The 18,193-nt window shown below is 50.2% G+C and overlaps 1 protein-coding gene across 1 annotated transcript in view; it reads left to right on the plus strand.

Annotated features, from left to right (window-relative positions):
• Positions 1-18,193, plus strand: part of LOC123771430 (transmembrane protein 272) — a 61,708-nt gene that overhangs the window by 27,065 nt on the left and 16,450 nt on the right. The window contains exons 3-4 of the mRNA XM_069313623.1: positions 12,780-12,821; positions 18,024-18,176. Coding sequence (XP_069169724.1) covers positions 12,780-12,821; positions 18,024-18,176 — 195 coding nt within the window. The remainder of the gene's footprint in view (positions 1-12,779; positions 12,822-18,023; positions 18,177-18,193) is intronic.

Raw genomic sequence — 18,193 nt, forward strand, 5'->3', positions numbered from 1 at the left:
ATTTAATTCTTGATAATTAAGTGGACTGTATGTTTATTTCTAAACCTGCCAGGTGTTACAACTTACATAACTTTGGGGGTGGATTTATAATGTTAAATCAACCTTGTAATATTATAATAATGAATATGATATATGATATTGATAAAATTCTCATATAGAGTCTATTCTCTATGCCCGAAACGCTTTGTGATGCCCGAAACGCTTTGCGTAATAGTGGCTTTAGGCATTGTATGTACTAGCTCTACCTATAAGTGAACCAATCTTTGTAAAAATTTCTTGTATGTATGTACCTTACCTAAATAAACATTTATTTATTTATTTATCATTTATTTAGAGTCAGTAGACTAACTACAAACATAAATGAATGAATTAGAAGGGCTTAGCTGCCGAGTCGGTTTGCAAATGTCACATTAGGAGAACGTCCCGAGAGTCAGTCCAAATTATCGTCTCCTGGTTGGTGGTGTCTAGTCCACTGGTAACTGTAAGTTGAAGCAACTGGTTCCCGGTTGATTATCTCCACTTTGAGGAAAACATATACAATAACTACTGCAATGCTAATATTTCCCCCTCACTAAGCTCAAATGAGTTAAATAACTTTCTATTTAGAATTAAACCTTACTGTGTGAGGTTTGGTTTCCATGCGGCATAACGACCGGTTAACTCTAGCACAAGAAAATACGTTCATAAATCTCTACTGAGTTAAAAATAACCGACCGAACATAAATCCCTTAGTGTGTGGAGATAGCAACGTCTAGGAGTCGTAGCACTTCGGATGACTCAAATATCAGACGATACTAATTTGCTCGCTCCGGCAGGGAGTCTCGGTGCGCAAGTGACGCCTCCTCCTCCCCCGATTGTGGTGAATGTCCAGAAAATTAGACACGCTATTTAATTTATCTCTTTCACTAACGAGACAGTATTGGCGTCATTTTACGCCCTAATATATTATACCAAATTCCAGACAACAAATTTCCATTGTTTAGAATGCTGGATCGGAAGTTTTTCGTGGTTTAAAGCACATTTAATAAGTGCTGAGTACGTGACGTCATTATTATTCTGCCCGTGAATCAACATGTCACGGATGGGGAAATTCACCTTGGGATAACAGTACTGTACACTTTAATTCTTGTCAAGTTTAATTAATTTCCAATCTAAATAACAAACGCAAATGAAAGCAAATTGCAGACTGGTTTTAATAAGAATTAAGTAAAGAAATCGTCACCGCGTGAGACGTGGTGGCTGACGCAATAGACCATCATGGATTCAAGGAAACTTTTGATATTCTCTCACTAGAATTTAATATGTGTTAGTAGATTTATTTTCCTAACACAACGCATTTATCTTACTGTGCTAGGGGTTAGTGCTTCGGGTGTCAGCAATTTCCGACAACACCTGCCAACACGCAACGCCTGCCAACACCCGACACCTGCCAACAGGAGACACCTGCTAACATGTGATACCTGCCAACATACGACACCTGCCAACATGCGACACCTGCCAACATGCGACACCTGCCAACAGGAGACACCTGCTAACATGTGATACCTGCCAACATACGACACCTGCCAACATGCGACACCTGCTAACATGTGATACCTGCCAACACACGACACCGGCCAACAGATCAGCTGCAGGTGCCATTGTTAGCTGGCCACACACGGATTTGTTCCCGGAAAAATGTACGATTCTGAGCACCCATCAGCTCAAATCATCGCGGTTTTGTGAGGAAGAATACAGCAGTACTCCAAGACCCAGACAATATTTTGTTTGGAAGGAAATAATTTCGATTTCGTCTACAATTTATGGAGAAACAACGTTGTTGATTACCTGCTGCCCAGCTGACTGGTATTCTGCGCAACCCAGTACGCAGACGACCCAAACTCTCGTACCACACTCTCGATGCCCATGACCGATTTTTTTTTTATGTGAGGACCGTATCACTGACCAGGTTACTTAGAGTCCTACCCTGAAGGGCGAGGCAATACCCAGCGGGCATTGCCACAAGGGGGCACCTAAGAAGGTGTACTGAGCCTGACAAGGAAAGGTAGACCAAACTGCTCATTTAGGTGTTAGGTATTCCTGATTCCACCTGGGGGGAATCATTTTACGACCTATGTTGGAGGGGAATGAATTTCTCCAGGCCTAAGAGTGTCTCAGGCATTAGGTAGAGCAGTGAATCGGTCCTCCCAACACGGAGAGTCATGGGGAAGTCAAAGAGAAAGAGGCAATGGAAGAGGCAATTGTAAACTGTAAAGAGGCAATTTACAGTCTCCGTGGTGTAGTGGTAAGACACTCGCCTGGCGTTCCGCGAGCGCTATGTCATGGGTTCGTATCCTGGCCGGGGAGGATTTACTGGGCGCAATTCCTTAACTGTAGCCTCTGTTTAACGCAACAGTAAAATGTGTACTTGGATGAAAAAACGATTCTTCGCGGCAGGGGATCGTATTCCAGGGACCGTAGGATTAAGGACTTGCCCGAAACGCTACGCGTACTAGTGGCTGTACAAGAATGTAACAACTCTTGTATATATCTCAAAAAAAAAAAAAAAAAAAAAAAAAAAAAAAAAAAAAAAAAAAAAAAAAAAATGGAGGCAGTTTTCAGACGAGGAGGGACAGTGGACCGAGGTGCAGCAGGCACTGATGAAAACTGCTATCGAGGCTTCACTACGTACTTCTGCCAGCAAGACAGCAGACGTAATGGACTTAGAGAGTACATCAGTCACACACCAGCCAGTGTCAGACAATGCTTCTCTGTCCACAACACAGCCACAGGACATCAGCATGAGACAGGAGAGAACACCACCAGTCTCACACCAGCCAGTGTCAGACACTGTACCTCTCTCCACAGCCCAGCCACTGGACAGCAGTATGAGACAGGAGAGGACACCACCAGTCACACACCAGCCATCGCCAGACTGCACATCTTCCAAAATTCAAGATAATGCAGACAGGCCACTTTCCTACAGCATATGGAGTAGTAACGGCAATGGAAAAGGAACAACCAGAGCTCAAACTTTAGATCACAGTCAACCTGAAAGGAGAAATAATTATGACACCACGAGACCAATAGACTGCAAATTACTTAGAAAAAGCAAAAGTCCTGCAAGGGAAACCAGTACGCTTGGAAAAGCTGGATTCTTCAGAAAGACGCACACGAGTCGTGCTTTTGGGATACCCAATCGACTTACCCCTGGATCCAGTACTAGAACACAAGCAAATCCTGAATGCGGAACGATGCCGCACAAAAGTAGACAAGGCAGCGACACGTCAGGTTCTGGGGACCGTCTTGGGACATGTGCCAGAAACATTCACAATCTTGGAAATTGGGGAACATACCGACAGAGACCATACGCCCCAGAACCCCTGCGCTGCTTCAGGTGTCAGAAATACGGCCACCATCAATCACGCTGCACCGGACAGGAGAGATGCGGAGTGTGCAGCTTGAGGCATCCAACCAAAGACTGTATAGACAAGCACAAGGCAAACCAGGCCACGACAGCCAAATGTCCAAATTGTGGCGGCAAACATCATGCCTGGAGCACAACCTGCTCTGCACGGAAAGAAAAAGTGCAGACAGCTCAGGCCAGGATAAACACACAGACCAGCACTACATACACCAACACCAACGTCTGGAACACTCGTGCACATCCACAACAAATATCCACTCTTACAGAACAAAATTTCCAGAATCTATTAATTCCAAATCAGAAAATACGCAAAAGTGCTGCAGAAATACAACAAAAGCCAAAGAGCAAAAGCAATTACTTTCGGTGTCAACACAACAAATATACAATTTTATTGAGGTCCAACTGAAAAACATCGTGAAGATCATGGCAGAGACCATTATCAATTATCTACAGATGACGCAGAACGCCTCACAGCAACAGACTCAAGAAATCATTTGTGTGATAATGGACAAGATCGTGCAGCAGACCACAGTTCCACAAGAAATAGACAGTCCGAGACAAGACGGAGCACAAGAGGACAAACAACGCAACATGGACATACAGACTACTAACAGCAGTCGGGTAGTCAAGACACCAGAACATCAACATTCACAAAAGCAACTGCAAGAATCAGTGACCACCCAAGATCAACAGAATCTTACAACACAAGAGACAGACAACAACAGCCAATGTAGTCTGATATGCAACAACACCAACAAAGAAGTTTTGAACAGCAGTGATGCACAGGTTCCAACAACACAAAAGGCGGGCATGAACAATCAATGCAGCCCAATATGCAGCAACATCAACAGCGAAATACTAGATGGGAGAGATGCACAGGTTCCGACAACACAAAAGGCGGGCATGAACAATCAATGCAGCCCAATATGCAGCAACATCAACAGCGAAATACTAGATGGGAGAGATGCACAGGTTCCGACAACACAAGAAACGGCTACGAGCAATCAATGCAGTCCGACATGCAGCAATACCAACAACAAAGTGTTGGACCACAGTTATGCACAGATTCCAACAATGCCGGGGATGACCACGAGCAGTCAGTGCAGTCCGATTTGCAGCGACACGACTTGCGAGGTGGAGAATATAAAGGTCGATTCTGAAGAGTTCTAGTAGAACAGGCAACACCAACGGAAACCGTCGTCTGGCCATTACGAATACTGCAGTGGAACATACAAAGTCTTGGAAGTAAAAAACACACACTTCAGGAGGCTGCAATCAGCACGAAAGCAGATATAAACGCTTTGGAAGAAACTCTTTTCCCAGCCACGAAATCCTTCAGATTAGCTGGATATCAGCACTATGTTATACCGTATGATCAGGGGAGACAAAGAGGATTAATGACCCTAGTCAGGAACACCATACCTAGCAAGAAAATAGACCCAGTTTCATGTGGGGATGGAGTAGAGGTATTAGCAGTAACAGTGAATATGACTAATATTGAGCTCCTCATATACAATGTCTACAAGCCCCCAAGGCGTAAACTAGAAGCAGAGGCAGTGCTTGCCTTGGCCACGCAGGAAAATGTAATTATTGCTGGGGATTTTAATTCTCATCATCAAGAGTTAGGTGCGACTGGGCCAGCCAATGCAGATGGGCGCCATTTAGCCGCAGCTCTGCGAGAAGTACCTGAAATTACACTTCTCAACACTGGGGAACCCACTCACATTTTAGGAGGTTCCCTTGATCTTACATTAATCTCAACGGCACTCAAGCATCAGGCGAAGTGGGAGGTAGATCCGGTGATCACCAGAGACCACAATGCTACTGTCGTAACACTAAACATAGAACGACCTACTACACCACCTGCACAACCTAGGTGGAATTTAAAAAAAGCCAACTGGATTATATAGCAAGAGGAACTTGAAAAATAGTATACACCAAACACGCCACTTGAGGATTTGAACATTCACGAGACCAATCTCCAGGAAGCCATTCCAGCTGCTGCAAACAAAGCTATTCCAATCATTATCACAGGAAACACAAAACGAAAGAACTATTGGTTCTATAGTAATGAAGTTAAAGAACAAAACCACAGAGTCAAAATCTTCAGAAAACATCTAAAGAGAAACCCCACACCAGAAGGAAGAACTCTGCTAAGAGCGGTGATATCTGAAGCAAGACGAGTTTCTAGAGAAGTAAAGGAGGCAAGATGGTTTGGGTGGTGTCAAACTCTAAAGGAACATAGTCTTGGCAAGATATGTGGTCAGATTAAAACCATATCAGGTCGACCAGCCCGACCACAGGCATGTATTCAACCATTGCAGGAGGCTGAGAGACTTGCTCTCCAATTTGCAGAAAGAACAGCTTCATATTAGCTTCCTGCAATGGTCAGAAGGCAGCAAGAACAATTAAAACAAGAGAGGATGACAGTCATTCATGAGGGCATAGCTATAAATGACGAATGTGTCTGTCCCTTCACCAAACAAGAACTAATCAGAGCCAAAAAAGGTGGTAAGGACACTGCACCAGGTGCTGATAACATTACATACTCAATGGTCGCACATGCAGGTCCTGCTGGAGAACAAGGAATATTGGACGTCATCAATGCATCTTGGCAGCAAGGCAAACTACCGACCTCTTGGAAGAAAGCAGACATCATACCGATTTCTAAGCCGAAAGAACCTGGCAATTACAGACCCATTTCATTAACATCATGCATTAGTAAAACTGCAGAACGGGTGGTCTTAAATAGACTACTGTGGAAGACTGGAGACCTTCATAAACACATATTTAGCTTCACTAGAGGAGTAGGTACTGCCAACTGTATAGCAACATTACTAGGAACAGTTAACTCAGGTCCAGCTATAGTGATCTTCCTTGATCTAGAAAAAGCATTCGAACTTGCAAGCCCGCAAGCAACTTTACACACCTTAGTTAAACAAGGTGTAAAGGGAAATATGCTAGGATGGATTCAAGATTACCTAAGTCACAGGTATGCCAGAGTAAAGTTGCAAGGACATGTGTCGGACTACCACTTGCATGAGAATGGGACTCCACAAGGAGTCCTCAGTCCTGGTCTTTTTAACATCCTTATGGAAAACCTCGTTACCATGTCATTTGCAGAAAGGGTTAAATCGCTAAGCTATGCTGATGATATAGCATCAGTCATTACAAGTACTTCACATCTAAATAAAGCACAAGGTGCATTAGATAAAGTGACATCTGAATGCAGCGTTTTAGGGCTAAAAATATCTGAAGTCTAAGGCAATGAGACTAGGCGGCAACACTCCAGACAGGCACCTACGCATTCAAGATATTAACCTTCAGTGGGTTACACAATATCAATATCTCGGAGTGTGGATAGATTCTAAAATGACATTCAACAAGCAAATTCAATATCTGAAGGAGAAAGCAAAATCACGACTGAATATAATGAGAGCAATCACAGGGCCCCGTCTAGGAGCGGGACACAAAGTGTTAAGAATGTTTTACATACACGCCGTTCGTTCTCTAGTTGATTATGCAGCGCCTGCCTTACTCACTCTTTTTCCTGGCAGGTGGGAAAACGTTGAGGTTAATCAAATGATGCATTGCGAGTCATAACAGGAGCTCCCAGATGGACTAAAATACTGAACCAAAGACTAGAAACCATGCTAAAATCGCTTGAAATAAGGGTAATGGATTGCAGTATGCATGCTGACCAAGATATTGACCACTGATGGTGGACACACCTGGTGGTGGACACACCTGGTGGTGGACACACCTGGTAGTAGACACACCTAGTGGTGGACACACCTGGTGGTGGACACACACCTGGTGATGGACACACCTGGTGGTGGACACACCTGGTGGTGGACACACCTGGTGGTGGACACACCTGGTGGTGGACACACACCTGGTGGTGGACACACCTGGTGGTGGACACATCTGGTGGTGGACACACCTGGTGGTGGACACACACCTGGTGATGGACACACCTGGTGGTGGACACACCTGGTGGTGGACACACCTGGTGGTGAACACATCTGGTGGTGGACACACCTGGTGGTGGACACACCTGGTGGTGGACACACCTGGTGGTGGACACACCTGGTGGTGGACACACCTGGTGGTGGAGACACTTGGTGGTGGACACAAGTAGTGGTGGACACACCTGGTGGTGGACACACCTGGTGGTGGACACACCTGATAATGGACACACCTGATAATGGACACACCTAGTGGTGGACACACCTGGTGGTGGACACACCTGGTGGTGGACACACCTGGTGGTGGACACACACCTGGTGATGGACACACCTGGTGGTGGACACACCTGGTGGTGGACACACCTGGTGGTGGACACCCCTGGTGGTGGACACACACCTGGTGATGGACACACCTGGTGGTGGACACACCTAGTGGTGGACACACCTGGTGGTGGACACACACCTGGTGATGGACACACCTGGTGGTGGACACACACCTGGTGATGGACACACCTGGTGGTGGACATACCTGGTGGTGGACACACCTGGTGGTGGACACACACCCTGGTGGTGGACACACCTGGTGGTGGACACACCTGGTAGTAGACACACCTAGTGGTGGACACACCTGGTGGTGGACACACACCCTGGTGGTGGACACACCTGGTGGTGGACACACCTGGTGGTGGACACACCTGGTGGTGGACACATCTGGTAGTAGACACACCTAGTGGTGGACACACCTGGTGGTGGACACACACCCTGGTGGTGGACACACCTGGTGGTGGACACACCTGGTGGTGGACACACCTGGTGGTGGACACACCTGGTGGTGGACACACCTGGTGGTGGACACACCTGGTGGTGGACACACCTGGTAGTAGACACACCTAGTGGTGGACACACCTGGTGGTGGACACACACCGTGGTGGTGGACACACCTGGTGGTGGACACACCTGGTGGTGGACACACCTGGTAGTAGACACACCTAGTGGTGGACACACCTGGTGGTGGACACACACCCTGGTGGTGGACACACCTGGTGGTGGACACACCTGGTGGTGGACACACCTGGTGGTGGACACACCTGGTAGTGGACACACCTGGTGGTGGACACACCTGGTGGTGGACACACCTGGTGGTGGACACACCTGGTAGTGGACACACCTGGTGGTGGACACACCTGGTGGTGGACACATCTGGTGGTGGACACACCTGGTGGTGGACACACCTGGTGGTGGACACACCTGGTGGTGGACACACCTGGTGGTGGACACACCTGGTGGTGGACACACCTGGTGGTGGACACACCTGGTGGTGGACACACCTGGTGGTGGACACACTTGGTGGTGGACACACCTGGTGGGTGGACACAAGTAGTGGTGGACACACCTGGTGGTGGACACACCTGGTGGTGGACACACCTGGTGGTGGACACACCTGGTGGTGGACACACCTGGTGGTGGACACACACCTGGTGGTGGACACACCTGGTGGTGGACACACCTGGTGGTGGACACACCTGGTGGTGGACACATCTGGTGGTGGACACACCTGGTGGTGGACATACCTGGTGGTGGACACACCTGGTGGTGGACACACCTGGTGGTGGACACACACCTGGTGATGGACACACCTGGTGGTGGACATTCCTGGTGGTGGACACACCTGGTGGTGGACACACCTGGTGGTGGACACACCTGGTGATGGACACACCTGGTGGTGGACACACCTGGTGGTGGACACACCTGGTGGTGGACACACCTGGTGGTGGACACACCTGGTGGTGGACACACCTGGTGGTGGACACAGCTGGTGATGTACACACCTGGTGGTGGACACACCTGGTGGTGGACACACCTGGTGGTGGACACACCTGGTGATGGACACACCTGGTGGGTGGACACACCTGGTGGTGGACACACCTGGTGGTGGACACACCTGGTGGTGGACACACCTGGTGGTGGACACACCTGATATAGTTATCTTAAAAATCAGGTTATTGTTAACATGGGAAACTTAAGTAACATGAACTGCTAGACAGACACGACAGGGAACACGACAGGGAACACGACAGGGACCACGACAGGGAACATGACAGGGAACACGACAGGGACCACGACAGGGACCACGACAGGGAACACGACAGGGAACACGACAGGGACCACGACAGGGACCACGACAGGGAACATGACAGGGAACACGACAGGGAACACGACAGGGACCACGACAGGGAACATGACAGGGAACACGACAGGGAACACGACAGGGAACACGACAGGGAACATGACAGGGACCACGACAGGGAACACGACAGGGAACACGACAGGGAACATGACAGGGACCACGACAGGGAACACGACAGGGAACACGACAGGGACCACGACAGGGAACACGACAGGGACCACGACAGGGACCACGACAGGGAACACGACAGGGAACACGACAGGGAACATGACAGGGAACACGACAGGGAACACGACAGGGACCACGACTGGGACCACGACTGGGACCACGACTGGGATTTGAATATTTTCATATCTAATTTAAGTTAATATATATAAACATTATTGGTGTATCCTAGATGCCAGAATATAATTTAAGTACACGTCCATTTACAGGACCCAACAATCATAATGATAAGGTCACTGCTACTCAACACTCATCATCACGACGTCACTGTTACTCAACAATCATCATGGCGTCACTGCTACTCAACACTCATCATCACGACGTCACTGTTACTCAACAATCATCATGACGTCACTGCTACTCAACAATCATCATCATGACGTCACTGTTACTCAACAATCATCATGACGTCACTGCTACTCAACAATCATCATCATGACGTCACTGTTACTCAACAATCATCATGACGTCACTGCTACTCAACAATCATCATCACGACGTCACTGTTACTCAACAATCATCATGACGTCACTGCTACTCATCAATCATCATCACGACGTCACTGTTACTCAACAATCATCATGACGTCACTGTTACTCAACAATCATCATCACGACGTCACTGTTACTCAACAATCATCATCACGACGTCACTGTTACTCAACAATCATCATCACGACGTCACTGTTACTCAACAATCATCATCACGACGTCACTGTTACTCAACAATCATTATGACGTCACTGCTACTCAACAATCATCATCACGACGTCACTGTTACTCAACAATCATCATCACGACGTCACTGTTACTCAACAATCATCATCACGACGTCACTGTTACTCAACAATCATCATCACGACGTCACTGTTACTCAACAATCATTATGACGTCACTGCTACTCAACAATCATCATCACGACGTCACTGTTACTCAACAATCATCATGACGTCACTGCTACTCAACAATCATCATCACGACGTCACTGTTACTCAACAATCATCATGACGTCACTGCTACTCATCAATCATCATCACGACGTCACTGTTACTCAACAATCATCATGACGTCACTACTACTCAACAATCATCATCACGACGTCACTGTTACTCAACAATCATCATGACGTCACTGCTACTCAACAATCATCATCACGACGTCACTGTTACTCAACAATCATCATGACGTCACTGCTACTCAACAATCATCATCATAACGTCACTGTTACTCAACAATCATCATCACAACGTCACTGTTACTCAACAATCATCATCACGACGTCACAGTTACTCAACAATCATCATCACGACGTCACTGTTACTCAACAATCATCATGACGTCACGCTACTCAACAATCATCATCATGACGTCACGCTACTCAACAATCATCATCACAACGTAACTGTTACTCAACAATCATCATCACGACGTCACTGTTACTCAACAATCATCATCACGACGTCACTGTTACTCAACAATCATCATGACGTCACTGTTACTCAACAATCATCATCACGACGTCACTGTTACTCAACAATCATCATCACGACGTCACTGTTACTCAACAATCATCATGACGTCACTGTTACTCAACAATCATCATCATGACGTCACTGCTACTCAACAATCATCATCATGACGTCACTGTTACTCAACAATCATCATCACGACGTCACTGTTACTCAACAATCATCATCACGACGTCACTGTTACTCAACAATCATCATCACGACGTCACTGTTACTCAACAATCATCATCACGACGTCACTGTTACTCAACAATCATTATGACGTCACTGCTACTCAACAATCATCATCATGACGTCACTGTTACTCAACAATCATCATCACGACGTCACTGTTACTCAACAATCATCATCACGACGTCACTGTTACTCAACAATCATCATCACGACGTCACTGTTACTCAACAATCATCATGACGTCACGCTACTCAACAATCATCATCATGACGTCACTGCTACTCAACAATCATCATCATGACGTCACTGCTACTCAACAATCATCATCATGATATCACTCTTACTCAACAATCATCATCATGACGTCACTGTTACTCAACAATCATCATCATGACGTCACTGCTACTCAACAATCATCATGACGTCACTGTTACTCAACAATCATCATGACGTCACTGCTACTCAACAATCATCATGACGTCACTGCTACTCAACAATCATCATCATGACGTCACTGTTACTCAACAATCATCATGCCGTCACTGCTACTCAACAATCATCATCATGACGTCACTGTTACTCAACAATCATCATCATGACGTAACTGCTACTCAACAATCATCATGACGTTACTGCTACTCAACAATCATCATCATGACGTCACTGTTACTCAACAATCATCATGACGTCACTGCTACTCAACAATCGTCATCATGACGTCACTGTTACTCAACAATCATCATGACGTCACTGCTACTCAACAATCATCATCATGACGTCACTGTTACTCAACAATCATCATCATGACGTCACTGCTACTCAACAATCATCATGACGTCACTGCTACTCAACAATCATCATCATGACGTCACTGTTACTCAACAATCATCATGACGTCACTGCTACTCAACAATCATCATCATGACGTCACTGTTACTCAACAATCATCATGACGTCACTGCTACTCAACAATCATCATCATGACGTCACTGTTACTCAACAATCATCATGACGTCACTGCTACTCAACAATCATCATCATAACGTCACTGTTACTCAACAATCATCATGACGTCACTGCTACTCAACAATCATCATCATGACGTCACTGTTACTCAACAATCATCATCATGACGTCACTGCTACTCAACAATCATCATCATGACGTCACTGTTACTCAACAATCATCATGACGTCACTTCTACTCAACACTCATCTGTTTTCTGGTGAAAATTTGAAACAAATTAATTCCTTTATTCTAAATAACTTAACAAAAACTTTATTTTTTCAGAGCACAGCTACGACGGTGACAGTGATGACGGCGGTGGATGTGGTGAGTAGACAACCTCACGTCCCACCCTAGTGCTCCACGTCCCACCCTGGTGCTCCACGTCCCACCCTAGTGCTCTACGTCCCACCCTAGTGCTTCACGTCCCACCCTGGTGCTCCACGTCCCACCCTGGTGCTCCACGTCCCACCCTGGTGCTCCTCGTCCCACCCTGGTGCTCCACGTCCCACCCTGGTGCTCCACGTCCCACCCTGGTGCTCCACGTCCCACCCTAGTGCTCTACGTCCCACCCTAGTGCTCTACGTCCCACCCTAGTGCTTCACGTCCCACCCTGGTGCTCCACGTCCCACCCTGGTGCTCCACGTCCCACCGTGGTGCTCCTCGTCCCACCCTGGTGCTCCACGTCCCACCCTGGTGCTCCACGTCCCACCCTGGTGCTCCTCGTCCCACCCTGGTGCTCCACGTCCCACCCTGGTGCTCCACGTCCCACCCTGGTGCTCCACGTCCCACCCTGGTGCTCCTCGTCCCACCCTGGTGCTCCACGTCCCACCCTAGTGCTCCACGTCCCACCCTAGTGCTTCACGTCCCACCCTGGTGCTCCACGTCCCACCCTGGTGCTCCACGTCCCACCCTGGTGCTCCTCGTCCCACCCTGGTGCTCCACGTCCCACCCTGGTGCTCCACGTCCCACCCTAGTGCTTCACGTCCCACCCTAGTGCTCCACGTCCCACCCTAGTGCTTCACGTCCCACCCTGGTGCTGCACGTCCCACCCTGGTGCTCCACGTCCCACCCTGGTGCTCTACGTCCCACCCTGGTGCTCCACGTCCCATCCTTGTGCTTCACGTCCCACCCTGGTGCTTCACGTCCCACCCTGGTGCTCCACGTCCCACCCTGGTGCTCCACGTCCCACCCTAGTGCTGCACGTCCCACCCTGGTGCTCTACGTCCCACCCTAGTGCTTCACGTCCCACCCTGGTGCTCCACGTCCCACCCTGGTGCTCCACGTCCCACCCTGCTGCTCCACGTCCCACCCTAGTGCTGCACGTCCCACCCTGGTGCTGCACGTCCCACCCTGGTGCTGCACGTCCCACCCTAGTGCTCCACGTCTCACCCTAGTGCTGCACGTCCCACCCTAGTGCTCCACGTCCCACCCTGGTGCTTCACGTCCCACCCAGGTGCTCCACGTCCCACCCAGGTGCTCCACGTCCCACCCTAGTGCTTCACGTCCCACCCTGGTGCTCCACGTCCCATCCTGGTGCTTCACGTCCCACCCTAGTGCTGCACGTCCCACCCTAGTGCTTCACGTCCCACCCAGGTGCTCCACGTCCCACCCAGGTGCTCCACGTCCCACCCTGGTGCTCCACGTCCCACCCAGGTGCTGCACGTCCCACCCAGGTGCTGCACGTCCCACCCTAGTGCTTCACGTCCCACCCAGGTGCTCCACGTCCCACCCAGGTGCTCCACGTCCCACCCTGGTGCTCCACGTCCCACCCAGGTGTTCCACGTCCCACCCAGGTGCTGCACGTCCCACCCAGGTGCTCCACGTCCCACCCTAGTGCTCCACGTCCCACCCAGGTGCTCCACGTCCCATCCTTGTGCTGCACGTCCCACCCTAGTGCTCCACGTCCCACCTAGGTGCTCCACGTCCCACCCTAGTGCTGCACGTCCCACCCTGGTGCTCCACGTCCCACCCTAGTGCTGCACGTCCCACCCAGGTGCTCCACGTCCCACCCTAGTGCTGTACGTCCCACTCTAGTGTTCCACGTCCCACCCAGGTGCTCCACGTCCCACCCTAGTGCTGTACGTCCCACCCTAGTGCTCCACGTCCCACCCTAGTGCTCCACGTCCCACTCTAGTGCTCCACGTCCCACCCTAGTGCTCCACGTCCCACTCTAGTGCTCCACGTCCCACTCTAGTGCTCCACGTCCCACCCAGGTGCTCCACGTCCCACCCTAGTGCTCCACGTCCCACCCTAGTGCTCCACGTCCCACCCAGGTGCTCCACGTCCCACCCTAGTGATCCACGTCCCACCCAGGTGCTTCACGTCCCACCCTAGTGCTCCACGTCCCACCCTAGTGCTCCACGTCCCACCCAGGTGCTCCACGTCCCACCCTATTGATCCACGTCCCACCCAGGTGCTTCACGTCCCACCCTGGTGCTCCACATCCCACCCTGGTGCTCCACGTCCCACCCTGGTACTCCACGTCCCACCCTAGTGCTGCACGTCCCATCCTAGTGTTCCACGTCCCACCCTGGTGCTCCACGTCTCACCCTAGTGCTCAACGTCCCACCCTAGTGCTCTACGTCCCACCCTGGTGCTCTACGTCCCACCCTGGTGCTCTACGTCCCACCCTGGTGCTCTACGTCCCACCCTAGTGCTCTACGTCCCACCCTAGTACTCCACGTCCCACCCTAGTGCTGCACGTCCCACCCTAGTGCTCCACGTCTCACCCTAGTGCTCCACGTCCCACCCTAGTGCTTCACGTCCCACCCTGGTGCTCTACGTCCCACCCTAGTGCTTCACGTCCCACCCTGGTGCTCCACGTCCCACCCTAGTGCTGCACGTCCCACCCTAGTGCTGCACGTCCCACCCTAGTGCTTCACGTCCCACCCTAGTGCTCCACGTCCCACCCTAGTGCTCCACGTCTCACCCTAGTGCTGCACGTCCCACCCTAGTGCTCCACTTCTCACCCTAGTGCTCCACGTCCCACCCTAGTGCTCCACGTCTCACCCTAGTGCTCCACGTCCCACCCTAGTGCTTCACGTCCCACCCTGGTGCTCCACGTCCCACCCTAGTGCTTCACGTCCCACCCTGGTGCTCCACGTCCCACCCTAGTGCTGCACGTCCCACCCTAGTGCTGCACGTCCCACCCTAGTGCTCCACTTCTCACCCTAGTGCTCCACGTCCCACCCTAGTGCTCCACGTCTCACCCTAGTGCTCTACGTCCCACCCTAGTGCTCTACGTCCCACCCTAGTGCTCTACGTCCCACCCTGGTGCTCCACGTCCCACCCTAGTGCTTCACGTCCCACCCTGGTGCTCCACGTCCCACCCTAGTGCTGCACGTCCCACCCTAGTGCTGCACGTCCCACCCTAGTGCTCCACGTCCCACCCTAGTGCTCTACGTCCCACCCTGGTGCTCCACGTCCCACCCTAGTGCTCCACGTCCCACCCTAGTGCTCCACGTCCCACCCTAGTGCTCCACTTCACACCCTAGTGCTCCACGTCCCACCCTAGTGCTCCACGTCTCACCCTAGTGCTCTACGTCCCACCCTAGTGCTCTACGTCCCACCCTAGTGCTCTACGTCCCACCCTAGTGCTCCACTTCTCACCCTAGTGCTTCACGTCCCACCCTGGTGCTCCCCGTCCCACCCTAGTGCTTCACGTCCCACCCTGGTGCTCCACGTCCCACCCTAGTGCTGCACGTCCCACCCTAGTGCTGCACGTCCCACCCTAGTGCTCCACTTCTCACCCTAGTGCTCCACGTCCCACCCTAGTGCTCCACGTCTCACCCTAGTGCTCTACGTCCCACCCTAGTGCTCTACGTCCCACCCTAGTGCTCTACGTCCCACCCTGGTGCTCCACGTCCCACCCTAGTGCTTCACGTCCCACCCTGGTGCTCCACGTCCCACCCTAGTGCTGCACGTCCCACCCTAGTGCTGCACGTCCCACCCTAGTGCTCCACGTCCCACCCTAGTGCTCTACGTCCCACCCTGGTGCTCCACGTCCCACCCTAGTGCTGCACGTCCCACCCTAGTGCTCCACGTCCCACCCTAGTGCTCCACTTCTCACCCTAGTGCTCCACGTCCCACCCTAGTGCTCCACGTCTCACCCTAGTGCTCTACGTCCCACCCTAGTGCTCTACGTCCCACCCTAGTGCTCTACGTCCCACCCTAGTGCTCCACTTCTCACCCTAGTGCTCCACGTCCCACCCTTGTGCTCCACGTCTCACCCTAGTGCTCTACGTCCCACCCTAGTGCTTCACGTCCCACCCTGGTGCTCCACATCCCACCCTGGTGCTCTACGTCCCACCCTGGTGCTTCCTTTTAGGCTAATCATACTGTTCCGTCGACAGTGTTTCAATGTTATAATATCAGGTCATGGTGAAGGTTGACCTTGGTTCTCACTTATGGTTCTGTAGCTACCAGTTCATAATGAAGTTTGACCCTCTTGCTTTTCACTTAACGAGCAAGATGCAAGTGACTGGGGCTGATCGCTCTCTCCCTGAGCCACCTTCCTTTACCAGTTCTCTCTCATCTTCCTGTTCCGTCACAAAAGGGAGAGTAAAAAAAGTTGTAAATGAAACACATCTAAGCAAGACCTTGGGGCAAGACTGTGGAGTCTCAACCTCCTGGAAAGGTGTTCTGAACTTCCACTTGCAACGCTCCTTGCAAGCATGCATTGCTCAACACACCTAGTCACTCACCTGGAGAAAGCCAAGCTTGTCTATAAATAAGAAATAGAAACTTTTAAGCCAATGTTTTTGTTCTCAAATCATTTTGTTCTCAAATCATTTTGTTCTGAAATCATAATCTCAAATCATTTTGTTCTGAAATCATAATCTCAAATCATTTTGTTCTCAAATCCAATCATGAAACTTATGTTGGGGAACTAGAACATTTTCTAGATTATAAGTACCTGTTAAGTAAGACATGCTCCCTAAATTTCAGATATTTTATCCATAATAAATATTTCGATAATGATAGATCATAGGTTATTTTTATGCCATCATCGTGACAAATATTGACTTCTAATATTGACTAATATTGTAACATTGTGGATACCAGACGCATCCCCTGCGTCTGGTGCCCACAGAAGGCTGCCAGCCGCAGCAACACCATGTTAGAGATGTAATCCCTTGCTTCTGGTGCCCACAGGAGGCTGCCAGCCGCAGCAACACCATGTTAGAGATGTAATCCCTTGCGTCTGGTGCCCACAGGAGGCTGCCAGCCGCAGCAACACCTTGTTAAAGATGTAATCCCCTGCGTCTGGTGCCCACAGGAGGCTGCCAGCCGCAGCAACACCATGTTAGAGATGTAATCCCTTGCGTCTGGTGCCCAAAGGAGGCTGCCAGCCGCAGCAACACCATGTTAGAGATGTAATCTTTTGCTTCTGGTGCCCACAGGAGGCTGCCAGACGCCGCAACACCATGTTAGAGATGTAATCTTTTGCTTCTGGTGCCCACAGGAGGCTGCCAGTCGCAGCAACACCATGTTAGAGATGTAATCCCTTGCTTCTGGTGCCTACAGGAGGCTGCCTGGCGACGCTGATCCAGTGGCCGGTCATCATCGCTGCCGGAATCATCATCCCGGTCTTCGGCTTCGCCTTCATCATCATGGGAGCCTTAAATATTAATCGTTGTAAAATTGAGCCAATGATCCCAATTTGGCTCATTGTTCAAGGTGAGACACTAGTGTTA

Source organism: Procambarus clarkii, chromosome 76, assembly GCF_040958095.1.
Source record: "Procambarus clarkii isolate CNS0578487 chromosome 76, FALCON_Pclarkii_2.0, whole genome shotgun sequence".
Classification (NCBI taxonomy): Eukaryota; Metazoa; Arthropoda; class Malacostraca; order Decapoda; family Cambaridae; genus Procambarus; species Procambarus clarkii.